At 43.7% G+C, this 27,374-nt stretch overlaps 1 protein-coding gene across 1 annotated transcript; it reads left to right on the top strand.

The window, feature by feature from the left end:
- The first annotated feature begins 171 nt into the window (after positions 1-171).
- On the top strand, positions 172-17,467 carry GPR83 (G protein-coupled receptor 83). Its single transcript, XM_008020561.3, has 4 exons — positions 172-787; positions 4,558-4,683; positions 7,556-7,689; positions 14,148-17,467. Exons 1-4 carry the CDS (start codon positions 401-403, stop codon positions 14,770-14,772), a joined length of 1,272 nt encoding a protein of 423 aa, XP_008018752.1. The 5' UTR covers positions 172-400; the 3' UTR covers positions 14,773-17,467.
- The last annotated feature ends 9,907 nt before the right edge of the window (positions 17,468-27,374 follow it).

Below are 27,374 nucleotides of genomic sequence, written 5' to 3'. Positions count from 1 at the left end.
AGGAGACCCCGAAGTGAAGCCCTGTCGGAGGAGTTACGGGCGGGAGTGGGAACGGCTAGGGGTGGGGGCAGCAACGGCGCCGCCGGCAGGGTGGGGGGAGCGAGGCTTGTCAGAGCTGGAGCGCGTCACCGTCGCCGCGAGAGACGCCGCGCTGCCCAATAGGCAGAGGCGCTCCCTAGCAGCCTGGTGGGAGCAGAGATATAAAAGTGCTCCAACAAACCCGGAGCTGGGGTGCCGACCGCGGGCTGCTGGCGGGCTGCGCGGTGCTCCGCGGGTCCAGGCTAACTGGCTCCTCGGGACGGCCTTGCACGCTCTGCGCCCCGCACTCCGGCTGCGGCCCCGAGCCCGGCGAGAGGGCGCCCGACCCGCAGGCTCCAAGGGGAGGGGTGGCTCCTGCAAAATGGTCCCTCACCTCTTGGTGCTCTGTCTCCTCCCCTTGGTGAGAGCCACCGAGCCCCACGAGGGCCGGGCCGACGAGCAGAGCCTGGAGGCGGCCCTGGCCGTGCCCAATGCCTCGCACTTCTTCTCCTGGAACAACTACACCTTCTCCGACTGGCAGAACTTTGTGGGCAGGCGGCGCTACGGCGCCGAGTCCCAGAACCCCACGGTGAAAGCCCTGCTCATCGTGGCTTACTCCTTCATCATTGTCTTCTCACTCTTTGGCAACGTCCTGGTCTGTCATGTCATCTTTAAGAACCAGCGAATGCACTCGGCCACCAGCCTCTTCATCGTCAACCTGGCAGTTGCCGACATAATGATCACGCTGCTCAACACCCCCTTCACTTTGGTAAGGGGCCCGCTGCCTGCCGCCCCACCTTCTCTCTTCGTCTCCCTCTCCTGTCTCAGTTCTCCGGCCTCCCTCTGCCGTTCTGTGTCTCTCTGTGGGTCCCCACTTCTGTCTCCACGTCTCTCTTCCTCCTCATTTCTCCTCTCCTCTGCCTCTGTCTTCCTCTCCTAGTCTCTTTTCTCTCTCCTCTGTCATCTCGGTTCTTGACTCTCTCCTCTGTTTTTCTTAGTCTTTCTTTCAGTCTCTGTCTCTCTGAAGTCTTTCTGTCTTTCTTCTCCCTCTCTGTCTGTGTGTCCTCATCTTTTTTTTTTCTGTCTTTCTGTCTCCCTATTCCTCTCTGTCTCCTCACCTCTTATCTCTTTTTCTTCTTGTCAGTCTCTCTGTGATTTTATTTTTCTATTCTCTCTCCTCTCCCCTCCTCTCCTCTCTTCCTCTCTCTCCCCTGCCACACTCTGATTCCTCCCCACTTCTTTCTGTCTCATCACTTTATAAGCCAGAGCTTCTGCGGAGGTGGCATTGGGTCAATAGTTTGAGTGTCTGCAGCCAGCTGGAAATGAATGACCATTTCCTGTTTAATCTCACTGGGTCTGGGCTTGCTTGATAATTGAGCAGTAAATCAATGCCCCTGAAATGTCAGCAGAGATGATCAGGTCCCCCTCCCTCTGAAGTTCAGCCTATTCAGTGCCCCACCGTACCCATGGGATGCTGCTTTGTGCTACAACTGAAATATCAAACAACTGCTAATTTTTAATGGAACATTAAGTGCATTTTCCCAGACCACTTATTTAAAGTGCATTTCCCTTCTGTGGGTTGATAATGAGGCTGTGTTTGAGGTCTGTTGAGGAAGAAATGAGGGGAGTGGGCTTGGGCCACAGAGATCGGGCAGGCTGGGGGCATTTGCACATTGCAGCTAATGGGATTCCTCCCCCAAGCCCTGGCTACTTAGCACTGGTGGTGTCCCGCTGTGACCAGGGAGTGTGGCTCTCATGGATGCTTTGGGACTGTAAGGGCGATGACTGAGCAACCATAGTGACAGTTATACTGCATGTTTCTCTAGTGTGTTATATTTTTTCATTTTATGGAATAACTATTATTTGAGTGATTACTAAAGCAATATCTGTTAATCCCTGTCTGTCTCTCTCCCCACTATCTCTCGTACACACACAACCAGATATCACAGACAAGCAAAAAACACAGGATGAATCCCCACAAGTCCATCAGCTGTGTGAACATCCTTCCAAATCTTATATTGAAAAAGTGCCCTCACATTCTCTTTTTCATCCTCACTTATTAGAATATTACTCACATTTTGCAGATGAGAAAACTAGGGCACAGAGAGGTTCAGTCCCTTGTCCAAAGCCACCTGGCCAGTAGCTGGCAGATCGAGGGTGAGAATTCCATCCCCTAACTCAAATCCAGAGGTCGGTCCACTAAGCCAGCCAGCTGGGAGTAAAGAACACTCTTGGACCATGTTTAGCTTCTGCTACTCCAAACCCTGGACTTGTTCTGATCTCCTTTCAGCCTACATCTAACGTATTGATAGCTGCTCAATATCCCCTGGGCATTACCCAAGGATGAGTGGGCTTTCAAATACTCCCCTCCTCCCTGGGTGTCTCAAAGCACAAGACAACAGCATCCCTGCCACCCCTTGCCCCTTCCTTGGTTTCTGACCTGAGAACCTACAATGGTGCGGTTGGGCTGGTCTACCCAGGTTGGGCACTGGGAAACCACAGAACATGGCCTTTTTTGCTGCTGCCCAGAGCCAGGATGCAGGGCTGGATCTGCAGCAGACACAAGAAGGGGTAGGGAGGCCATGGACTCAAGGACAGGCTACACCTGACAGCTGGCAATACCTGCCCCAGAGGATCTCCTGCAAGAGATATATAGGATGTCAAGGTCCTCAGAACCCAGCACCCCCTCCAGTATGAGCCAAAGCAGCTTAGCCTTGAACCTGATCCATCAAACTGCCCCAATCCAAATTTGGATTACAGCTTATAAGGTGCTGGCAGGTAGGAAAGGGAGAAGGTTATGGGGAGGGGCTTCCAACCCCTCGGCCTACTCAGCTCAGGCTCCCCCACTGGGAAAGGCATGCCTGTCTTTGGCTGATTGGCAATGATATCCTTCTTCCCTGGTCTCCCTTCCTATCCACTTCATCTACTGCAGTCAGCATGAAACCCAGCCCTGATAATGGGGAGAAAAGCAGACAATTACTTACAGTTCCCCTGGTAGATAAGAGATAGATGTACACAGAATGTAGTGGAGCCTGGAGGAGGGAGTCTTTCATTCCGACCCATCAGAGTCCCATGAGAGGGTTAAAGGAGACTGCAAAGAATGTGACATTTCAACAGGACCTGGCTGAATAGGAATTTTCCAGGTCGAGATGAACACTTAGTGCAGACAGAGGGACCAGGGAGAACAAAGGCATTGAAGCATCAAAGTTCATGGTGTGTTGTGGGAATGCTGAGTGGCTCAATGAAGCTGGAGCAGCAGGAAGCACAGTGGAGGAGTGGGCAGGGGAGGCAGAAGCCTCATATGTTGTAATAATAATATGTTGTATGTCTCATATGTTGTAATAATGGCAGTTGATAGCGTTAATGTACTAGGCACTATTGTACCTACTTTACATATGTTATCAACCTTGATTGATGTAACAACCATGTGAAAAGGGTTAGCCCATTTTACAGATGAGGAAAGTGGGGCTCAGAGGGCCCAATGCCTTGCCCAAGGTCACAGTGATCAGTGGCAAACACTCTGCTGTAAGTCACTACATTATACTCCTTCTCTTGGGCCGACTTGCCCTGTTTCTATGCCTCTGTGCCTCTGCCCCCTCCCATTCCTATCTGGTGGCCCCATTGCCCTTTGTCTGGGTCTCTACAAAGCATTGATTACTTTCTGTCTTGCACTTGAGTTGACCCTCCTCTGCCCTGGCTGCCAACTCCTTAATCAGAATCAATGCTCAATCTCTCAGGCATGGGATGTTACTCACAGGAGCTGCTCAAGTACTAATTGAATGAGTAAATAGTGCTGGGTGATGTGGGATAAGGACCGGGCCTGCTTCTAGGGCCCTACACGGTTTTGAGAGCTTGTCTTCTCTCCCCACACCTGTCAACACCTCTCCAGGTCCCTGGATCTCCACCCCAGATGATGACCTGCAAGGCCAGTTTAGCCAAGATTTGCCAGCACAGCCTGCATGCATGCTGTGTTGTGACAATTCAGATGTGTCTCCCCTACTAGAGTGAACTTGTGTGGACCAAGAGTGAATTTTGTTATTGCACATAAAAATAGCTACTATTTACTTCTAATAATAGCTGAACAATCTGCCAGACATTGTGTTTTGCCCTTTACAGACATTTAAAAAATTTAAACCTTATACTAAGCCTATAAGGAAGAGATTTTTGATGGCGCTTTTTTTTTTTTTTTTTTTTGCAAATGAGGAAACAGATTCAGAGAGGTTACCTATCTTGCCCAGGCCCTCACAGTAAGAAACTGTTAGAGGTGGGAAGTCCAACTCCAAAGCCCACATCCTTCCCAAGCTCTCCTGGCACCTAACGGAGCCTGGCCCAGAAGCATGATCAGGGTTTGCTGAATTGAATGAATGAAAATGAGTTGTGCTGGAGAAAATCATGTTTACTCCACAATTCAGTCTCATAGACAGAAAGAAGGGAGGAGGTGGAGGAATCCTCCTAAGGGCATGCTCCTCAGAGACCTCTAGGGATGGGTGTCAAAGTCAAGGCCTGTCTGTCTCCTAACATCTTTGGGCTCATCTCCAGGTTCGCTTTGTGAACAGCACATGGATATTTGGGAAGGGCATGTGCCATGTCAGCCGCTTTGCCCAGTACTGCTCCCTGCACGTCTCAGCACTGACGCTGACAGCCATTGCGGTGGACCGCCACCAGGTGAGGGCACCTACCCCTAATGCTCTGCTCTTCCCTGTCTTGCTTCCCCTTCCTGGAAGTTGCAGGGGCTCCGAAGACAGTGTTTTAACCCAGTTTTCAATGAGTGTGTTTCTCTTCTTATTGATCAACATGAACACATAAGTTAGTGATATTAAACCCTTTGTCCTAATTGTCACAGAAAGTTATTCTTAGTTTGTTGATCCAATGAATACTCATTGCTGGCATTTTCTTTTTTCTTTTTCTTTTCTTTTTTTTTTTTTGAGACAGAGTCTCACTCTTGTCGCTTAGGCTGGAGTGCAGTGGCGCCATCTTGACTCAACCTCTGCCTCCTGGGTTCAAGGAATTCTCCTGCCTCAGCCTCCTGAGTAGCTGGGATTAGAGGTGCCTGCCACCATGCCCGGCTAATTTTTGTACTTTTAGTAGAGGTGGGGTTTCGCCATATTGGCCAGGCTGGTCTTGAACTCCTGACCTCAGGTAATACACCCACCTCGGCCTCCCAAAGTGCTGGGATTACAGGCGTGAAACACCGTGCCCGGCCATTGCTGGCATTTTCTGTCTCAGAAATTAGTGAGCTTGTTTTGAGGATAGAAAAGCAAACCCGGAAAATCACAGATTAAAGGAGAGGAGTAATTGCAGGTCAGAGACGAGGCTTCAGAGTGAGAAATGAATATTTACCAATTCAGGCTGTTCAGGCGGAAAACAAGCCAGGATGTCCAGGTGGCAAGAGCAGGCATTGCAGTGGAGCATGGCAGCCCTGGGTCAGGAAGGTATTCTAACAGTTCTGCCCCCATGGGAAGCTCATAGGTATATATGGTGAAAGGAACTGACCAGGACATCTAAGTAGGACAGCTTCATGCCAGGCGCCTTTTCCATGCTTACTCAATGAACTCACGTTGTATGCTTAGACCTATGCTGAATTATAGAATGGAGGCTCAGTAAAGTGCATATGTAGCTTTTTCAAGATCATGTGCCTATGAATGGTGAAGCTAGGATTAGGACTGAGGTCTGTCTGGCTCCAAGCCCATGTTCCAGTCACTAGACCATGCTGTTCTGAGAAGGCTCAAAGGAATCTACAAGGCCAGTATTATGAGGGCCACCAGACACAGAAAGATGAGATTTATTCTGAGTAGCACCATGAGATGCAACAAGGACCACGGGATAGGAGGCTTCAAAGATGCAGTTTCAAAGATACAGTCAGTCCAATGTGGGAAGAATTCTCTCGTAGATGTGTCTAAAGGTAGACACACCTGCCTGGGAGGTAATGAGTTTCATGTCACCAGCCATATTTAAGCAAAGTGAGAATGACAACTTGATGGGGAGGTATTTGAGGAGATTCCTGCATCTGATAAGGGATGGGACTAGTCAAATTTTGAGATCTCTTTATCTCTGAAATGCCATAATTTTGTAAGAATCAACTCTTAATGTATGTTGCAGATGCTTTAGTGTAAAGTGTGAAAAGTTTGCATATCAGTATTTCCTGCCTTTTCTTAACTGTCTCCCTTAATTTAACTAGAAGGACTTCTGATTACTTTTACCTGGCCTATGCTTACCCCAGATTAACGCAACCGAGCACTGACCATGGGCTAAGGGTGGGTCTGGGGAATAGGGGCAAAGCCTTGCTCATGTTGACCATGTTACCGCAACATATACCCCAACAAGGGGCTCTGTCCCAAGGTCAACGGAGTCTTTGAGAAGTGCTTGGAGCCTCTGCCCCAGGCTGCCACTCTCTTCAGCAATCTGAACACAAGAGTGTGAGGGGCAGAGATGGCTGAATCCAGAACGGAGATATGCTGTCAGCTTCTGAAGCCTCATTGCTTCTTCCCATAAAACCTTGAAAACACTGGGAGGAATAAAAAAAAAGTTCAGGACACAGCCAGAATGTCCAGTGTGTTCTGGGATGGCATCTAGAGGTGGTGGCACCTCTTCCTGACCTCTTCCCCCTAACGCTGGACTAACCTATCACAAATGCCTTTTTCAAAAAAGAATGTTCTCATCTGAAAATGAGGATGGTTTTAAATCCCTAAGTCTTTATTTAAACCTTTTAGGAGAATTGATTGATATACAGTAGCAACTCCAAGATGCATTTCAGCCTGAAGCCTGCAACACTGAGTTTATTATGGGTGTGTGAGACTTGGGGCCTGCTGCAATTTTAGTAATGGCTTTCATAAACATGTTGGGAGTTCCCACATAAGTGCCCATGCAGCTTCCCAGGATGAGTGATGAGAATGGTCTCTTCCTGTCTGTCAGACCCTCTCAGAGTCCATCATAACCTAAGGGGTCTAGAATCATGGGAAGATGAGCTCAGGTCCCGAGGAGATGGGAGCTGACCATGGACTTGCTCCTCTCCCAGCCTCACTGTGATGCCATGTGAGCAGCCTTCCTCCTAGACCCCTTCCCAATCCTCTCACTGGACCCTGGTTCAGCCTGAGTATGATCAGCAAGAGGCAGATGACCTGCCCCGGGTCTCTGAATCCAGATGACCCTTTCTTTCCTCCTCTGGAGGTGGGCTGTTGGGTGGGACATGGCTGGGCCTCCTCTCCCCCAGCAGCTACCTGGTGTAGCTCAAGGGCTCGATAATGAACATAAGGGGTGCTTGACTTTATCAATAGGGCCTGCCTTATATGACAAGTGAGCTGTGCCATCCAGATTTCTTTTTATTTATTTATGTATTTTCATTTAAAAAAAAAAAATAGAGAGAGGCAGGGTCTCACTATGTTGCCCAGTCTGGTCTAGAACTCCTGGGCTCAAGTGATTCTTCTGCCTCAGCCTCCCAAAGTGCTGGGATTACAGGCGTGAGCTCCTGCACCTGGCCCAGATTTCTGATTTGTTCCAAAATGTCTTCAGTTAGTGATGCGGTTTGCTTGTTTTCCAGGTCATTATGCACCCCTTGAAACCCCGGATCTCAATCACAAAGGGTGTCATCTACATCGCTGTCATCTGGACCATGGCTACGTTCTTTTCACTCCCACATGCTATCTGCCAGAAATTATTTACCTTCAAATACAGGTGAGATGAATTCGTAGGGATCCACCTGGTGATTCGCGTCTTCTCCCGAGTCAGGCTCGACCAAGGAATACCTGAGGCCCCCAGGAGCTCACAACTCTCTGAGTGACTAGTACCTGCCTCACTGAGTCTTTCTCTGGCTCACTCCCATCCTGTTACCTCCTGGTCCATGCCTGTCCTCTACATTTTGTCTGCTTTCTCTCTTCTTTAGCTTCTCCCTTATTCTCTTTCCGGGGTTCTCTACAAGGACAAAGCAATAGTTATCAGCGTCTGTCACCAGGGTGCTGTACTCACGCAGCCTGAGATCCCAGTCACCAAGGCCTTGTTGAAAAGGAGCAAGGTGTAAACCACTCACACTATCTACAAACAAAACCTGCATGCAAGTCTGAGCCTGAGGCAGGCTTCTCTATCTCCCCCACCTCCTGTGCATGTTTATCTTATGCTCTACTGAATGAGAACGTCTTTCTTTCAACACACAGTTTTTTAAAACTTAAACTGCTTCATTAGGTGATCTCCCTGCTGCACTGTCAGTTTGGGAAGAACTGGCCCTGTTTCTTTGTTATCTCGGTGATCCCCACTCTTAGCTTACTGTCTCCACACATTTACTGAATGAATGATCTTAGAGTGACTTTTTTTTTTTTTTTTGAGACAAAGTCTCGTTCTGTTGCCCAGGCTGGAGTGCAATGGCAGGATCTCAGATCACTGTAACCTCCGCCACCGGGGTTCAAGCAATTCTCCTGCCTCAGCTTCCCAAGTAGCTGGGATTACAGGCACGCACCACCATTCCTGGCTAATTTTTTGTGTTTTTAGTAGAGACGGGGTTTCACCATGTTGGCCAGGCTGGTCTTGAACTTCTGACCTCAGGTTATCTGCCCACCTTGGGCTCCCAAAGTGCTGAGATTACAGGCATGAGCCACTGTGCCCAGCCTCTTAGAGTGATTTTTGTCATTTGTTATTGTTGTTGTTGGTCACTGGTATGTCTTTTTTAAAAATTTTTAAATTATACTTTAAATTATGGGGTGCATGTACAGAACATGTAGTTTTGTTACATAGGTATACACGTACCCTGGTGGTTTGCTGCACCCATCAACCCGTCACCTACATTAGGTATTTCTCCTAATGTTGTTCCTCACCTAGTTCCCACCCCCTGACAGGCCCCAGTGTATGATGTTCCTCTCTCTATGTCCATGTGTTCTCATTGTTCAACTCTCACTTATGAGTGAGAATATGTGGTGTTTGATTTTCTGTTCTTGTCATAGTTTGCTGAGAACAATGGTTTCCAGCTTCATCCATGTCCCTGCAAAGGACATGAACTCATCCTTTCTTATGGCTGCATAGTATTCCATGGTGTATGTGTGCCACATTTTCTTAATCCAGTCTATCATTGATGGACATTTGGGTTGGTCCAAGTCTTTGCTATTGTGAATAGTGCCGCAGTAAACATATGTGTGCATATGTCTTTATAGTAGACTGATTTATAATCCTTTGGGTACATACCCAATAACGGGATTGCTGGATCAAATGGTATTTCTAGTTCTAGATCCTTGAGGAATCACTACATTGTCTTCCACAATGGTTGAACTAATTTACACTCCCACCAACAGTGTAAAAGCATTCCTATTTCTTCACATCCTCTCCAGCATCAATTGTTTCCTGACATTTTAATGATTGCCATTCTAACTGGTGTGAGATAGTATCTCACTGTAATTTTGATTTGCATTTATCTGATGATCAGTGATGACAAGCATTTTTTCAAATGTCTCTTGGCTGCATAAATGTCTTCTTTTGAGAAGTGTCTGTTCATATCCTTTGCCCACTTTTTGATGTTTTTTTTTTTTCTCGTAAATTTGTTTAAGTTCTTTGTAGATCCTGGATATTAGCCCTTTGTCAGATAGATAGATTGCAAAAATTTTCTCCCATTCTGTAGGTTCACTCTGATGGTAGTTTCTTTTGCTGTGCAGAAGCTTTTTAGTTTAGTTAGATCCCATTTATCAATTTTGGCTTTTGTTGCCATTGCTTTTGGTGTTTTAGACACTAAAAGGAAGTCTTTGCCCATGCCTACAGCCTGAAGGGTATTGCCCATTCTAGGATTTTTATGATCCTAGGTCTTAGTTTAAGTCTTTGATCCATCTTGAGTTGATTTTTGTATAAAGTGTAAAAAAGGAGTCCAGTTTCAGTTTTCTGCATATGGCTAGCCAGTGTTTCCAACAACATTTATTAAATAGGGAATCTTTCCCCCTTGCGTGTTTGTGTCAGGTTTGTCAAAGATCAGGTGGTTGTAGATGTGTGGTGTTTTTTCTGAGGCCTGTGTTCTGTTTCTTTGGTCTATATATCTGTTTTGGTACTAGCACCATGCTGTTTTGGTTACTGTAGCCTTGTAGTATAGTTTGAAGTCAGGTAGCGTGATGCCTCCAGTTTTGTTCTTCTTGCCCAAGATTGTCTTGGCTATGTGGACTCTTTTTTGGTTCCATATGAAGTTTAAAGTAGTTTTTCCAATTCTGTGAAGAAACTTAGTGGTAGCTTGATGGGGATACCATTGAATCTATAAATTACTTTGGGCAGTATGGCCATTTTCATGATATTGTTTCTTCCTATCCTTGAGCATGGAATGTGTTTCCATTTGTTTGTGTCCTCTTTTATTTTGTTGAGCAGTGGTTTGTAGTTCTCCTTGAAGAGATCCTTCACATCTCTTGTAAGTTGTATTCCTAGGTATTTTATTCTCTTAGTAGCAATTGTGAATGGGAGTTCACTCATGATTTGGCTCTCTGTTTCTCTGTTATTGGTGTATAGGAATGCTTGTGATTTTTGCACATTGATTTTGTATCCTGAGAATTTGCTGAAGTTGCTTATCAGCTTAAGGAGATTTTGGGCTGAGACTATGGGGTTTTCTAAATACACAATCTGCAAACAGAGACAATTTGACTTCCTCTCTTCTTATTTGAATATCCTTTCTTTCTTTCTCCTGCCTGATTGCCCCGGCCAGAACTTCTAATACTATGTTGAATAGGAGTGGTGAGAGAGGGCATCCTTGTCTTATGCCAGTTTTCAAAGGAATACTTCCGGTTTTTATCCATTCAGTATGATATTGGCTGTGGGTTTGTCACATATAGTTCTTATTACTTTGAGATACGTTCCATTAATACCCAGTTTATTGAGAGTTTTTAGCATGAAAAGGTGCTGAATTTTGTTGAAGGCCTTTTCTGCATCTATTGAGATAATCGTGGTTTTTGTCATTGGTTCTGTTTATGTGATGCATTATGTTTATTGATTTGTATATGTTGAACCAGCCTTGCATCCCAGGGATGAAGCTGACTTGATCGTGGTGGATAAGGTTTTTGATGTTCCGCTGGATTCAGTTTGCCAGTATTTTATTGAGGATTTTCGTATTGATGTTCATCAGGGTTATTGGCCTGAAATTTTCTTTTTTTGTCGTGTCTCTGCCAGGTTTTGGTATCAGCATGATGCTGGCCTAATAAAATGAGTTGAGGAGGATTCCTTCTTTTTCTATTGTTTGGAATAGTTTCAGAAGGAATGGTACCAGCTCCTCTTTGTACCTCCGGTATAATTTGGCTGTGAATCCATCTGGTCCTGGACTTTTTTTGCTTGGTAGACTATTAATTACTGCCTCAATTTTAGAACTTATTAGTGGTTTGTTATGGGTTTTGACTTCTTCCTGGTTTAATCTTGGGAGGGTGTATGTGTCCAGGAATTATCCACTTCTTCTAGATTTTCTAGTTTGTTTGTATAGAGGTGTTTATAGTATTCTGTGATGGGAGTTTGTATTTCTGTGGGATCAGTGGTGATATCACCTATATCATTTTTTATTGCATCTATTTGATTCTTCTCTCTTTTCTTCTTTATTAGTCTGGCTAGTGGTCTATCTATTTTGTTGATCTTTTCAAAAAACCAGCTCCTGGATTCATTGATTTTTTTTTAAGGGGTTTTCGTGTCTCTATCTCTATCAGTTCTGCTCTGATCTTAGTTATTTCTTGTCTTCTGCTAGCTTTTGAATGTGTTTGCTGTTGCTTCTTGAGTTCTTTTAATTTTGATGTTAAGGTGTCAATTTTCGATCTTTCCTGCTTTCTCTTGTGGGCATTTAGTGCTATAAATTTCCCTCTACACACTGCTTTAAATGTGTCCCAGAGATTCTGGTACGTTGTGTCTTCGTTCTCATTGGTTTCAAAGAGCATCTTTATTTCTACCTTCATTTCGTTATTTACTCAGTAGTCATTTCATAGCTAGTTATTCAGTTTCCATGTAGTCGTGTGGTTTTGAGTGAGTTTCTTAATCCTGAGTTCTAGTTTGATTGCACTGCGGTCTGAGAGATTGTTATTATTTGTATTATTTTGCATTTACTGAGGAGTGTTTTATTTCCAATTATGTGGTCAATTTTGGAATAAGCGTGATGTGGTGCTGAGAAGAATGTATATTCCGTTGATTTGGGGTAGAGAGTTCTGTAGATGTCTATTAGGTCCATTTGGTCCAGAGCTGAGTTAAAGTCCTTAATATGCTTGTTGATTTTTTGTCTCATTGATCTGTCTAATATTGACAGTGGGGTGTTAAAGTCTCCCATTATTATTGTGTGGGAGTCTGAGTCTCTTTGTAGGTCTCTAAGAACTTACTTTATGAATCTGGGTGCTCCTGTATTCGGTGTACATATATTTAGGATAGCTAGCTTTTGTTGCTGCATTAATCCCTTTACCATCATGTAATGCCCTTCTTTGTCTCTTTTGATATTTGTTGGCTTAAAGTCTGTTTTATCAGAGATTAGGATTGTAACTCCTGCTTTTTATTTATTTATTTATTTATTTATTTATTTATTTATTTATTGAGATGGGGTTTCACTCTTGTTGCCCAGGCTGGAGTGCAATGGCACAATCTTGGCTCAATGCAACTTCTGGCTCCCGGGTTCAAGTGATTCTCCTGCCTCATCCTCCCGAGTAGCTGGGATTATAGGCATGCGCCACCATGCCTGGCTAATTTTGTATTTTTAATAGAGACAGGGTTTCTCCATGTTGGTCAGGCTGGTCTCAAACTCCTGAACCTCAGGTGATCTGCCCGTCTCAGCCTCATAAAGTGCTGGGATTACAGGCATGAGCCACCCTGCCGGGCTTCATTTGTTGTGTTAGATGACCTTCCTTAGAGACAGGTTTTGCCTTAAAGTCAGGTACACCTGCAAGTGGCTAATTGAGGCAGTGCTCCCAAGAGCAACGGGAAAGAGAGTGGCAGAGGCTGGACAGGGACCAGGGACAGACTAAGGAAGGGTGTGATTTCAGGGGAAGCTGTCCCTGCCCCACAGGAGGCTCTGGGGCTGACTGAAAATGCAGAGTTGGCCTCAACTTGAGGCCAGGTAACTGGGCTTTCCTATTTCTCCATCTCTCAGTCTTTTGTTACAGGTGTTTCCTAGAAAAACTGAAAACTGCCGGCCAATTATGGCTGTACTGAATCGTGGGAAGGGCCTTGGGTGGCCTTAGGGGAGTCCTAGGCACCTAGAAGATCACAGATGCCAGCTGTTTCTTGCTGGGTGGTTGGTTCTCCAGACTGACAAAGGGGCTCTGCAGGGATCCAGGGAGTGTCTGTCACAGGAGCCATGCTCCACCCCACCTGCAGCACGCGTGCGCACGCGCGCACACACACACGCGCACACACACACACGCGCACACACACACACGCGCACACTCACTCCTGTGACAAAAGCAAGGTCAAGAGAAATAAGCCCAGAAGGTGGATTTCAACTAATTTATAAAGGCCCCCTCCAGGAATTCTAGGACATTGAAATGAATCACATGCCCAGGCCCCCAACATCCAGGCTGCCCTTCTACCTTTCCACATAGAGGACTTATTTTTTCCCCCCTAACAAAAGCAAAGGAAGTTTCCTCTCTCTCTTGGTAGTGATGACCACCAGCACATAGAACTAGAGCACCAAGCCACATGGATATTCCTAAAAAGGCTGAAGAGGACCGGGGTACATTCCATATAAAATAAATACTTGTTCTATGAGTGGCTGAAGAGATGTTAGTTCAGGCTTTACCACTCATATGCTCAAGACCCATCATTTCTTTTCTTTATGCCTTAGTTTTCCCTTTAAAATGGGGAAGTAGCACAATGGGAAATTCTAGGATTTCCTCAAGGATGAGTTACTTTTCAATCTGGGAACATGAGCATTTCATTCATTTATTCAAGAAATATTTATTGGGTCTCTACTATGGGCTAGGAATTGCACAAGATTAAGAGAACACAGAGAAATTCAGGTGTGTCCTTTACCTCTATGCAATTCCCAGCCTAGTGGGGGAGGCAGAAATGTAATCAGATAATTAGGCTACAGCATCAAAAGTGCTTTATTAGATGGATGTACCAGGAGCCCAGTGGAAGGAGAGGCCAGTGCTTCTTGGGATGAAGACTTTCCACACTAATAACTCCTTTCTGTTACCTCTCTCCCCCTCCCTACTTCCTGCCCCCAGTGAGGACATTGTGCGCTCCCTCTGCCTGCCAGACTTCCCTGAGCCAGCTGACCTCTTCTGGAAGTACCTGGATTTGGCCACCTTCATCCTGCTCTACATCCTGCCCCTCCTCATCATCTCTGTGGCCTACGCTCGTGTGGCCAAGAAACTGTGGCTGTGTAACATGATTGGCGATGTAACCACGGAGCAGTACCTTGCCCTGCGGCGCAAAAAGAAGACGACCATCAAAATGTTGATGCTGGTGGTGGTCCTTTTTGCCCTCTGCTGGTTCCCCCTCAACTGCTACGTCCTCCTCCTGTCCAGCAAGGTCATCCGCACCAACAATGCCCTCTACTTTGCCTTCCACTGGTTTGCCATGAGCAGCACGTGCTATAACCCCTTCATATACTGCTGGCTGAACGAGAATTTCAGGATTGAACTAAAGGCATTACTGAGCATGTGTCAAAGACCTCCCAAGCCTCAGGAGGACAGGCCACCCTCCCCGGTTCCTTCCTTCAGGGTGGCCTGGACAGAGAAGAATGATGGCCAGAGGGCTCCCCTCGCCAACAACCTCCTGCCCACCTCCCAACTCCAGTCTGGTAAGACAGATCTGTCATCTGTGGAACCCATTGTGACAATGAGTTAGAGGAGGTTGGGAAGAGGGAGTGGGAGGGGTCTGTCTCCACCCAAGGCAGGGAAAGAGAGCCCATTCTCACACATGATCTTCAGAGTGCTGGAAACATGCTCCTGCAGAAGCTGTAGGACTCTTGAATTCCTAGGAAACTGTCCAGCCTCCTAGCCCCATGTGATGTGAAAACTAAAAGGCACCACCAACTAGACATGTGTTCATAAATTCCCATCTAAGAAACACTGGGAGGCACAGCAGTCTGGATCTCTGAGGAAGAGGAGCAAGGACAACTTTGGCCCAGATGGGGGCTGAATCATTCAACTGCCTCCATCTGTGGGGCAGCTGCTGCCCTACAGCCCTTCCTACTGCTAAGCATCCCGAAGGGAGACCTGCATCACACTTTGGGTGTGGTGACCCAGATGCACAGAGCTCTGCTTGAAACAAGTACACGGGCCAGGGAAATGCCAGCAAGCCAGAGTGGGCGTGGAGATTTTTATGCCTCACTTTCTGGAGTCACTGGGCCATAATGAATCAGAAGTCTTCAGTGGCCTAGCAATACGCAGACAAGAAAGGACCAACTTGGGTTCCTTAAAACAAAGCGCACTTATTATTACCACTTAGAAAAATTCAGAAAAGCATACACACACACACACACAATCACTCTCTTATCCCATCCATTTGTGATAACATCTGTGAACATGCTGTGGCTCTATTTGCAATGTTTTCCTTTGTGTGTGTGACTGTGTGCATGTGTGCATGACCTTTTTTTTTTATTTATACTTTTTCATTTAGATTGTAATAATTAACAGAAACAGGGGTACCTTTCCCAGGGGTGTCCACCAGAAGAGTTGAAGAAGAGGTGAGAAGAACCCAAGGTGAAGCCTGTCACCATGCAGACAGAACTGCCCCCTACCATAGACAGTGGTGGGAAGGGCCTGGCTTACATGCCCCTCCTTAGAGGCAGCCTCACGATGAACCAGGGAATCAAACTCAACCAGGAGGCATGATTCCTCCTCTCCTGCTATTGCGCAAAAACAAGAGGTGGTGAAACGTTGTTCTGTTTTCACAAGAGATGAGGGAGCAGGCTTTCCAATATGCTGGAAGTAATTGTGCTTAGACACCTCATCCTCCCGAGCTGTCTAGAAAGGCATTTTGCTGTGTTTTCTGAATAATGGGAGTTTTTTCACACCATTTCTCAAAAGGACATTCACTGTCAATATCATTTTAGTGGTTCAGGTGTCACTTTGACTTACAGAAACCTATGCATCCTTAAGAAACCTCAATTCTTAAAGGTCTAACTGGCCAGAGAAATCTCATTCCAGGGACTGATTGTTTTTATCACCTTCCATCTGGTCCTGAATGACTCACTGTATCACCCAGAAAAGAGACCTGTCAGGCAGAATCCAGCTTAATTCACCTGCTCTAAACAATTGCGACTGACACACTGCTTTCAGGTTTTCTTCGAGCACCAGATAAACTCTGAAAGCAAAGCATGGATATGAGCTCAGTAGGAAACTAAGGTTTGAGGGAGAGTTTGTCACTTAGACCTCTTGGCTGTTAACTGAAACTGAACCTGGTCACATCATCTGCTTCCCGGTAATGAACTATGAGGGTTCATTATCCTAGTTTCTATTTATGAAGATGGTTGAAAATTTTCAAGACACAAAATTTTGAAAACTCACTTACTGAATTATGGGCAAAACCGTGACTTTCATTGGGCAGAAAGAGTCTTCTAAGCCCACAGGGATCCCCAAAGGGACTTTTCAGGACAAATGGCTCATGTGCCTGTACTTATTGTCTCTGTGGTGTGTCAAGAAGTAGCTAATGGTTTCACCTGAAAGCTGCCATAGAAATTCTATGAACCGGCCGGGCACAGTTACTCACGCCTGTAATCCCAGCACTTAGGGAGGCCGAGGCGGGCGGATCACGAGGTCAGGAGATCGAGACCATCCTGGCTAACACGGTGAAACCCCATCTCTACTAAAAATACAAAAAATTAGCCGGGCGTGGTGGTGGGCACCTGTAGTCCCAGCTTCTAGGGAGGCTGAGGCAGGAGAATGGTGTGAACCCGGGAGACGGAGCTTGCAGTGAGCTGAGATCATACCACTGCACTCCAGCAAGGGTGACAGAGCAAGATTCTATCTAAAAAAAAAAAAAAAATTCTGTGAACCAGAATGAGACAAGACAGCAGGAATACAGAAGGTTTGTCCTGCTCTGGGAAGCATGGAGGATGTTGCACTTCACTCCTCTCTGAGGGTGTCTGGGAATACAGAAGCTCCTTGACTTACATCTCAGTGAACCCATCATAAGTCCAAAATATTGGAAGTTGAAAATTCATTGAATACGCTCAACCTACTGAACATCGTAGCTTAGCCAAGCCTACCTTAAATGTTCTGAGAACACTTATATTAGACTACAATTGGGAAAAAACCATTTAACACAAAGCCTATCTTGTAATGAAGTATTAAATAGCTCACGTAATTTATTGAGTACTGTACTGAAAGTGAAAACCGGAAAGGTTGTATGGATATGCGAAGTATGGTTTCTACTGAATGTGTATTGCTTTCACATCATCATAAAATTTTTAAAACCCTAAGTTGAACCGTTGTTAGTCAGGGACCTTCAGTTCTGCCAAGTCCCAGAGAAAACCTTTTTCTCTGGGGAGCACCCACTGATGGCTCATTAGGTCTTCCCTTCCCCAAGGTCCCTGTGTGCCTTTGAGCAAAAAGTGACTTGTATTTGTGAATGTAAAATTTGTGAAACTTGAGTTTTTCCAATGTGCTGTAAAGTGTTTTATTGTAAATTGCTCATCTCAATAAAATTTACTTCAGGTGTGTGGACTGTGCTTCTTGGACTTGCAATTATATCACAACTGGTAACCTTTAAAGTGGGGTCAGCAGGGATTAGAGGAAGGGAGCATGAAGAATATCTACTCAATCCCGCATTTTACAGATGCTGAGATTCAAGCCCTGAGAAATTAAATAGCCAGTTGAGGAACCTCTGCCTCTTTGTCTAGTGTTTCTTCCATTGGTCAGCTGCCCAAGTTCCCGTTTTTGTAGTTAAAAATCTGTGCTGCGTGTTTTAACCTGGGACTCCATCTGTTCCTCAGTGACTCAGGATGAGGTAAAGCTGCCACTCAAGCCTTGAGAGCAATTCTCCCACTTGGCAGTGTGCAGTGCACACCACATTCCCTGTGTTTACCATGCTACCCACTGTAGCCTGGGATCCTACGATCCTACGAGGTAAGCTGGGTAAGCCTTCATTACATGCATAATTACCTGATGCCATTCAGAGTTCAGGAAATTAGTTTCAAACAATTTCACAGAAGGTTGTAAATAGGGGTAATTTGCTAAGCCTAGAGGAAAATTTGAAAGAAAAATGAAAGGCGTAGGAGAAGGAGAAGGAACTAAGAATTTGTTACCACTGCCTATGTGCAGTATTGTGCTAAATGCCTCAGAGCTCATTATCTCACTCACCTTCACAGCAGTCCTCCAAGGTGGGCATTATTATTGCAGATGAGGAAACAGAGGCTCAGCTAACTTAAGAAACCTGCTAAAGATCATGCACAGCTAAACTGGGAAAAGGCTATCCTCTTGCAGATTAAGTTCTGAGAAGGTATGTAGAATAGAATCTTAATTTTTAAAAAATCTAGGATTCCCCAAATTTCCCTGATTAAGAGACACCTTTTTGGGTAAAATCTATCAACCATCCTAAAAAACTAGTGCTTGAGTTACATACTTTGGGAAATGCTTGACTAGATGAGCTCCAAAGCCTCTTGCAGCTCAGTGGCCAAGGAATCCACCATTTTAGTACAGGCAAGATCTATGGCTGCTTTGTGAGGTCAATTCTCATTAGAATTGTCTTCCAAAAAAGCTTCTAAGTGACTCCCAAGTTACTGAAGCCTGCTCGACTGTCTTAGTCCATTTTGAATTGCTATAAAGGAATACTTGAGACTGGGTAATTTATAAAGAAAAGAGATTTATTTGGCTTACAGTTCTGAAGGCTGTACAAGAAGCATGGCCCCAGCATCTGCTGCTGGTGAGGGACCTCAGGGAACTCCATTCATGGCAGAAGGCAAAGGGACCAGGCATCACATGGCGAGAGGAAGGAAACAAGAGAAAGGAGTGAGGTGCCTGGTTCTTTTTAACAATCAGTTCCCCTAGGAACTAACAGAGTGAGAACTCATGCGTTACCACAAGGATGGCACCAAGCTGGTCATGAGGGATCTGTCCCCATGACCCAAACACTTCCAACCATGCCGCACTTCCAACATTGGGGATCAAATTTCAACATGAGATTTGGAGGGGACAAATATCTAAACTACATCACTGATTATGGCAGGTTGCCAAGGAAAACTGCCATTCCACAGCCAGCCTGGGCCTCAAGGTCCTCAGGTAGCACAGGTAGAACGCCACTAAACCCTCACTGCTACTAAGCTTGCTGTGATGTGCTACGCAGACCTCTATGGTGATAGGAGTCCTTCTGGGGTGTCTGAATTCAGGGAGAAATCTGAGAAGACTGGGGGTCTTGGAGCTTCCACTGGTGAAACGTGTGGCTTAGAGTGTAGCCTAAAGGTGGCAAGTGGATGCTGCCAGCCTCCTAGTCCTGATCATTAGCATCTTTCTTCATCATCTTCTGCATCTCTGTGCACCCCCCAATTCTCTTTCATTTCAAGGAGTAGTTAGGGAAGGAAGAAATGGAATACATGCAATGCTATATGCATTTTTGAAAGAATAAAAAAAACAACAATGATATGTTTAATGTGAGAAAACTCTGGGGCCCAGTCTCCTCTCTGAGTTTTTATTTTTATTTTTATTTTTATTTTTTTTGAGATGGAGTCTCGCTCTGTCGCCCAGGCTGGAGTGTGGTGGCCGGATCTCGGCTCACTGCAAGCTCTGCCTCCCAGGTTTACACCATTCTCTTGCCTCAGCCTCCTGAGTAGCTGGGACTATAGGTGCCCGCCACCACATCCGGCTAGTTTTTTTTGTGTGTTTTTTTAGTAGAGATGAGGTTTCACCGTGTTAGCCAGGATAGTCTTGATCTCCTGACCTCGTGATCCACCCATCTCGGCCTCCCAAAGTGCTGGGATTACAGGCTTGAGCCACCGCACCTGGCCTATCTGAGGTTTTATAATCTCTCTTGCAGAGAAGAAGCTATCTGTTACTTCATTGGGACAAGTGCTTGATATTAATAGGTCCTTCTTTGTTTCTGTTTCTAGTCCACTGGAGACACTGTCTTCAGACAAGTCATGAATTTAAGATCTTCAGCTGAAACATGAGGAAGACGAATGAATCTTGAACACCGAATTCAGCATGTTGGTGACCTCAGGTGGGAGAAAGGGGTATGGGTTAGTGTGGGGTGGGAACAAGGTTAGATAATTGTCTAGGTTTTAGATTTTGTTTTGGGCAGTGAGTTCATGGGTTCTTATTACATTATTTAAAATAACCAGATGGCTAAAAGCAGGTCATACATGGACGAACATTAAAAGGGTGCTAGAATTGGAGTATGATCAATCCAGTTCTGTAACCCTGTGGTCTATAAACAAACAATAAACCAATGAAAATGGAGGCCTAGAGGTCTAGGCCTTCACTTTTCTTCCCTACATCTTCCAGTCAAGTTACATCTATATTTCCATTATTAAAACATGGAAATACAGTTCACTGCCAAGTTAAAGCCCCTTTGCGACATGGCCACACACATCGAGTGCTCTGCCAACCACCACCAGAACTGGTTCCCCTCGACCTCCTGAGCTATCTATGCTGCTTTGCTCTGAGCTAGTTGCTCTTTACATCTGCAGAATACCTGTTCTCCCAGGACTTTCCTTCTACTTTCTCCAGTGTTAGCTCTAGTCAAGTTTCCAAGGTTCCTGTCTTCCTCTTATTTAGTTTACTCCCTTATTTTGGAAGTCCGTATCTTTCAGCAGTTTCCCAAGACTGCTTAGATGCATAGGACCTCATTTTTTTGAGACCTCATATGCCTGAAAATATCTTTAATTTAAACTCACATTTAATTAGTAGTATGTCTAAATACAGGATAATAGGTTGAAAGGCATTTTCTCTTAGAATTTTGAAGACATTTGTATTAGTTTTATATTTCTGCCTTAACAAATTACCACAGTCTTAGTTGCTTAAACAACACAAATGGATCCTCTTACAGTTCTGTAGGTACATCAGAAGTCTGACACAGGTGTCCTGGAGTTAAAATTAAGGCATCATCAGTGCTGCACCCCTTTCTACTGGCTCCGGGAAGCATCCATCTCCTTGCCTTTTTCAGCTTCTTGTGACTGTGCATATCCCATGCCCTTGGTCCCTTCCTCCAGCTTCAAAGCCATCTACTTTGTACCTTTCTGAACTTCTTTTATAGTCATATTTCCCTGACTTGCTTCTTCCACCCCTGCCATCTACTTTTCAGGACTTTTGTGATTACATTGGATCTACCTAGTAATCCAGGATAATCTATTACTGTCTTAAAGTCAACTAATTAGCAACCTTAAATCCATCTGCAAACTTACTTGTCCTTTGCCTGAGCATATTCATGGCTTCTAGGGGTTGGGATGAACATCACTGGGAGGCCATTATGCTGCCAATCAGCATTTCTCCTTTCTCTTCTATTTTCCAGCACTTTGGTTGAGAAACTGGATATTTTGCTTATTCCCAGTTCTATGTATGAGAACTAAGCCCCTTCTGTGTTAGGTAGAGACCAATGGGCTTTAATAGGAATCCCCATCTCCATACCTTTCATATATTTGATGTTGGCACAAGCCTCTGTGGTTCCTCCAAGGACACGATGTTGCTTTTGGTTTATTGTCTTCACTGGAAGGAGAAGCTTCAGGGGCCTGCATGTGACACTACTATAATTGTTCTCATGTGTATTCCACCTCTACACTTAGGAAGTCAGGGACTAACTACAGGCTAGATGCATGCCCCCAACCCATGAGCAGGACATAAGTCGAAATTCCCTTTATCATTTGACCCCTCACAAATTCACATGGGAATGTGAATGGTGACTGCTTGGCCACTGTATGCTCTGGGACACCTGTGCCTCATCCTGTAATGCTACCCAATCCTCATTGCCTTCAAACCCTATGAAATAAGAATAAATTCCAGATTCCCAGGTCCTTAAAATCTGTAGTCTGCCACCATTTCTGGAATGAATTCTTTATTGATCACTGTTCTTTGTTGTAGAAAACAAAAATCATTCTAGCTAGCTTACATGTAAAAGCAATTTTATGTAATATCCGAGAGATTAAAAGATTTTCAGGAACGCTAGAGAGGTTTGGAAGTTTAACAAGCAGAAATAGTCAGCCAAGAGAAATGCCCAGTTATTCTGTGGGACTGCACTGGAAGAAAACCTATTGCTGCAATTGGTTATCAATGAACACTAGAATCTCTGCTGCAGATGCCACAAAGAAACCAAATGCCCCCAACTTAGTGTTCACTAGAAGAGCTCTTTGACCTTCTCCCAGCCTCTACTTTACATAGCTCTTTTGCCTTCCAAGTCCCTGTGAGTTTGTCCCCTACCAGAACCTGGGTCACACGCAGATCACTAACTACAAAAGGGTTCAGGATATGTCATTTTTAAAAAGCATTCCAGCCTCTATAATGTAAGAAAGTCATTGGAATGAATATCAAAATGGAACCAATCTGATGTATTAGTTATAGCAAAGATTATAGGAAATAATCACACTCAGAATTTGAAAGTCTAAAAGTCACTTTACTATGCACTCACTCTGGAATATTAGTTAAGCTGTGTGATGAATAGCAAGTTGACTGTCATTTTCCCTTCACACTTTTAGAACCTTATTTTATTGTTTGTGGCATCTGTTATTAGTGATGCAGAATCTGCTGTTGGAATATCTTTCCGTGGTAGGAAAAATTATTTCCTTTTTATTTTATCTTATTTTTTATTTTCTAGCTTTATTAGGGCATAATTGACAAATGAAAATTATATAGATTTATGGTGTACAGTGTAACATTTTGACATAAATATCCATTGTGAAATGATTAAATCAGAATAGTCAACATACTCATCATCTCATAAAATAATCATTTTACTAGTGGGGAGAACATTTAAGATCTACTCTTAGCAATTTTCAAGTATATCCTACATTATTACTAACTGTAGTCAATGTCCTGTGATTCCAGCCTTTATTCATCCTGTCTAGCTAACTGAAGCTTTGCACCCTTTGACCAGCATCTCCCCATTTCTCTCACCTCCCTCCTGGCATGACCCAGCCCCTGGTAACCACCATTCTACTCTCTACTTCTATGAGTTCAACTTTTTAGATTCCACATATAAATGAAATCATGCAGTATTTGTATTTCTGTGCCTGGCTCATTTCACTTGACATAAAGTTCTTCAGGTTCATTTGCAGATAGTTTTTAAGATTTTATCTTTGACATTTTGAATTTTTACTATTGAGTATTTGGGTGTACATTTGTTCTTATTTATTCTGTTTAGAACTCTATAATCCTCACTCTAAAGATTTATGGATTTTACAGTTCTGAAAAATAAAATGACATTATCATATTGAATATCACTGCATTAGTCCATTTTTGTGTTTCTCTACAGAAGTATCTGAAACTGGGTAATTTATTAAGAAAAGAGGTTTAATTGGCTCATGGTTCTGCAGGCTTTATGAGAAACTTAGCACTGGTATCTGCCTGGCTTCTGGTGAGGGCCTCAGGGAGCTTTTACTCGTGGTAGAAGATGAAGTGGGATCAGGCAGCAGGCATGTCACATGGCAAGAGTGGGAGCAAGAGAGCGGCAGGGAGGTCCCAGATTTTTTAAAACAACCAGATCGTGCATGAACTAATGGAGAGAGAACTCACTTACCACCAAGCGGATGTTGCTAAACCATTAATGAGGGATTCATCCCCATGATACAATCACCTACCACCACACCCAACCTCCAACATTGGGAATCACATTTCAGCATGGGATTTGGAGGGGACAAACATCCAAACCATATAAATTACCTATCCCCATTTTCTCTGTTCCTCACTCTGGAACACTGTCATTTTGGGGGAGCTTCCTATTAGATCTCCTTTGACTCTTAATTTCTCTTTCATATTTTTCATCTCTTTATGTCTCTGTGGTACATCCACATAATTTCTGGAGATCTTTTATTCCATTTCTTCTCTCTTTAGCTGAATTGAGTCTACTACTTACTGTATGTTAAAAAATTCAAGTGACCCTTTTTTTTTTTTTTTTTTTTTTTTTTTGAGACAGTCTCGCTCTGTCACCCAGGCTGGAGTGCAGTGGTGGAATCATGGCTCACCATGGCCCCAACCTCCTGTGTTCAAATGATCCTCTTGCCTCAGCCTCCAGAGTAGCTGGGACTACAGGCATGTGCCACCACACCCAGCTTTTTTTTTCTTACTGTTTTTTTTTTTTTTTTTTTTAATTATTATACTTTAAGTTCTAGGGTACATGTGCACAGCGTGTGGGTTTGTTACATATGTATACATGTGCCAAGTTGGTGTGCTGCACCCATTAACTCATCATTTACATTAGGTATTTCTCCTAATGCTATCCCTCCCCCTTCCCCCAACCTCACGACAGGCCCCGGTGTCTGATGTTCCCCACCCAGTGTCCAAGTGTTCTCATTGTTCAATTCCCACCTATGAGTGAGAACATGTGGTGTTTGGTTTTCTGTCCTTGTGATAATTTCCTCAGAATGATGGTTTCCAGCTTCATCCATGTCCCTATGAAGGACATGAACTCATTCTTTTTCATGGCTACATAGTATTCCATGGTATATATGTGTCACATTTTCTTAATCCACTCTATCATTGATGAACATTTGGGTTGGTTCCAAGTCTTTACTATTGTGAATAGTGCTGCAATAAACATACATGTGCATGTGTCTTTATAGCAGCATGATTTATAATCCTTTGGGTATATACCCAGTAATGGGATGACTGGGTCAAATAGTATTTCTAGTTCTAGATCCTTAAGGAATCACCCACTATCTTCCACAATGGTTGAACTAGTTTACAGTCCCATCAACAGTGTAAAAGTGTTCCTGTTTCTCCACATCCTCTCCAGCACCTGTTGTTTCTTGACTTTTTAATGATTTCCATTCTAACAGGTGTGAAATGGTATCACATTGTGGTTTTGATTTGCATTTCTCTGATGGCCAGTGATGATGAACACTTTTTTCATGTGTCTGTTGGCGGCGTTAATGTTTTCTTTTGAGAAGTGTCTGTTCATGTCCTTCACCCACTTTTTGATGGGGTTGTTTGATTGTTTCTTATAAATTAGTTTAAGTTCTTTGTAGATTCTAGATATTAGCCCTTTGTCAGTAGATTGCAAAAATTTTCTACATTCTGTAAGTTGCCTGGTCGCTCTGATGGTAGTTTCTTTTGCTGTGCAGACACTCTTTAGTTTAATTAGATCCCATTTGTCAATTTTGGCTTTTTTTGCCATTGCTTTTGTTGTTTTAGTCATGAAGTCCTTGCCCATGCCTATGTCCTGAATGGTATTGTCTAGGTTTTCTTCTAGGGTTTTTATGGTTTTAGGTCTAACATTTAAGTCTTTAATCCATCTTGAATTAATTTTTGTATAAGGTGTAAGGAACGGATCCAGTTTCCGCTTTCTACATATGGCTAACCAGTTTTCCCAGCACCATTGATTAAACAGGGAATCCTTTCCCCATTTCTTGTTTTTGTCAAATTTATCAAAGATCAGATGGTTGTAGATGTGTAGTATTATTTCTGAGGGCTCTGTTCTGTTCTATTGGTCTATATCTCTGTTTTGGTACCAGTATCATGCTGTTTTGGTTACTACAGCTTTGTAGTATAGTTTGAAGTCAGGTAGCATGATGCCTCCAGCTTTGTTCTTTTGGCTTAGGATTGTCTTGGCAATGCAGGCTCTTTTTTGGTTTCATATGAACTTTAAAGTGGTTTTTTCCAATTCTGTGAAGAAAGTCATTGGTAGCTTAATGGGGATGGCATTGAATCTATAAATTACCTTGGGCAGTATGGCCATTTTCACAATATTGATTCTTTCTATCCATGAGCATGGTATGTTCTTCCATTTGTTTATGTCCTCTTTTATTTCATTGAGCAGTGGTTTGTAGGTCTCCTTGAACACGTCCTTCACATCTCTTGTAAGTTGGATTCCTAGGTATTTTATTCTCTTTGAAGCTGTTGTGAACGGGAGTTCACTCATGATTTGGCTTTCTGTTTGTCTGTTACTGGTGTATAAGAATGCTTGTGATTTTTGCACATTGATTTTGTATCCTGAGACTTTGCTGAAGTTGCTTATCAGCTTAAGGAGATTTTGGGCTGAGACGATGGAGTTTTCTACATATACAAGCATGTCATCTGCAAACAGGGACAATTTGACTTTTTCTTTTCCTAATTGAATACCCTTTATTTCTTTCTCCTGCCTGATTGCCCTGGCCAGAACTTCCAATACTACGTTGAATACAAGCGGTGAGAGAGGGCAACCCTGTCTTGTGCCAGTTTTCAAAGGGAATGTTTCCAGTTTTTGTCCATTCAGTATGATATCGGCTGTGGGTTTGTCAAAAATAGCTCTTATTATTTCAAGATATGTCCCATCAATACGTAGTTTATTGAGAGTTTTCAGCGTGAAGGGATGTTGAATTTTGTCGAAGTCCTTTTCTGTGTCCATTGAGATAATCATGTAGTTTTTGTCTTTGGTTCTGTTTATGTGATGGATTACATTTATTGATTTGTGTATGTTGAACCAGCCTTGCATCCCAGGAATGAAGTCAACTTGATTGTGATGGATAAGCTTTTTGATGTGCTGCTGGATTTGGTTTGCCAGTATTTTATTGAGGATTTTTGCATCAATGTTCATCAGGGATATTGGTCTAAAATTCTCTTTTCTGTTGTGTGTCTGCCAGGCTTTGGTATCAGGATGATGTTGGCCTCATAAAATGAGTTAGGGAGAATTCCCTCTTTTTCTATTGATTAGAAATAGTTTCAGAAGGAATGGTACCAGCTCCTCTTTGTACCTCTGGTAGAATTTGGCTGTGAATCCATCTGGTCCTGGACTTTTTTTGGTTGGTAGGCTATTAATTATTGCCTCAATGTCAGAGCCTGTTATTGGTCTATTCAGGGATTCAACCTCTTCCTGGTTTAGTCTTGGGAGGCTGTATGTGTCCAGGAATTTATCCATTTCTTCTAGATTTTCTAGTTTATTTGCATAAGGGTGTTTATTATATTCTCTGATGGTAGTTCGTATTTCTATGGGATCAATGGTGATATCCCCTTTATCATTTTTTATTATTTCTATTTGATTCTTCTCTCTTCTTTATTAGTCTTGCTAGCCGTCTATGAATTTTGTTGATCTTTTAAAAAAAACCAGCTCTTGGATTCATTGATTTTTTTGAAGCATTTTTCGTGTCTCTATCTCCATCAGTTCTGCTCTGATCTTAGTTATTTCTTGCCTTCTGTTAGCTTTTGAATGTGTTTGCTGTTGCTTCTGGAGTTCTTTTAATTTTGATGTTGAGGTGTCGATATTAGAACTTTCCTGCTTTCTCTTGTGGGCATTTAGTACTATAAATTTACCTCTTTACACTGCTTTAAATGTGTCCGAGAGTTTCTGGTATGTTGTGTCTTTGTTCTCATTGGTTTCAAAGAATGTCT

Source organism: Chlorocebus sabaeus, chromosome 1 (genome assembly GCF_047675955.1).
Source record: "Chlorocebus sabaeus isolate Y175 chromosome 1, mChlSab1.0.hap1, whole genome shotgun sequence".
Lineage (NCBI taxonomy): Eukaryota > Metazoa > Chordata > Mammalia > Primates > Cercopithecidae > Chlorocebus > Chlorocebus sabaeus.
This window is presented reverse-complemented; position numbering and strand designations above follow the sequence as displayed.

Excerpts from the sequence above, each read along its gene's own strand:
- GPR83 (XM_008020561.3), top strand. The coding sequence starts at position 401 with ATGGTCCCTCACCTCTTGGTGCTCTGTCTCCTCCCCTTGGTGAGAGCC. Across the intron at positions 788-4,557 it reads TCAACACCCCCTTCACTTTG|GTTCGCTTTGTGAACAGCAC; the intron begins GTAAGGGGCCCG and ends GCTCATCTCCAG. Across the intron at positions 4,684-7,555 it reads TTGCGGTGGACCGCCACCAG|GTCATTATGCACCCCTTGAA; the intron begins GTGAGGGCACCT and ends CTTGTTTTCCAG.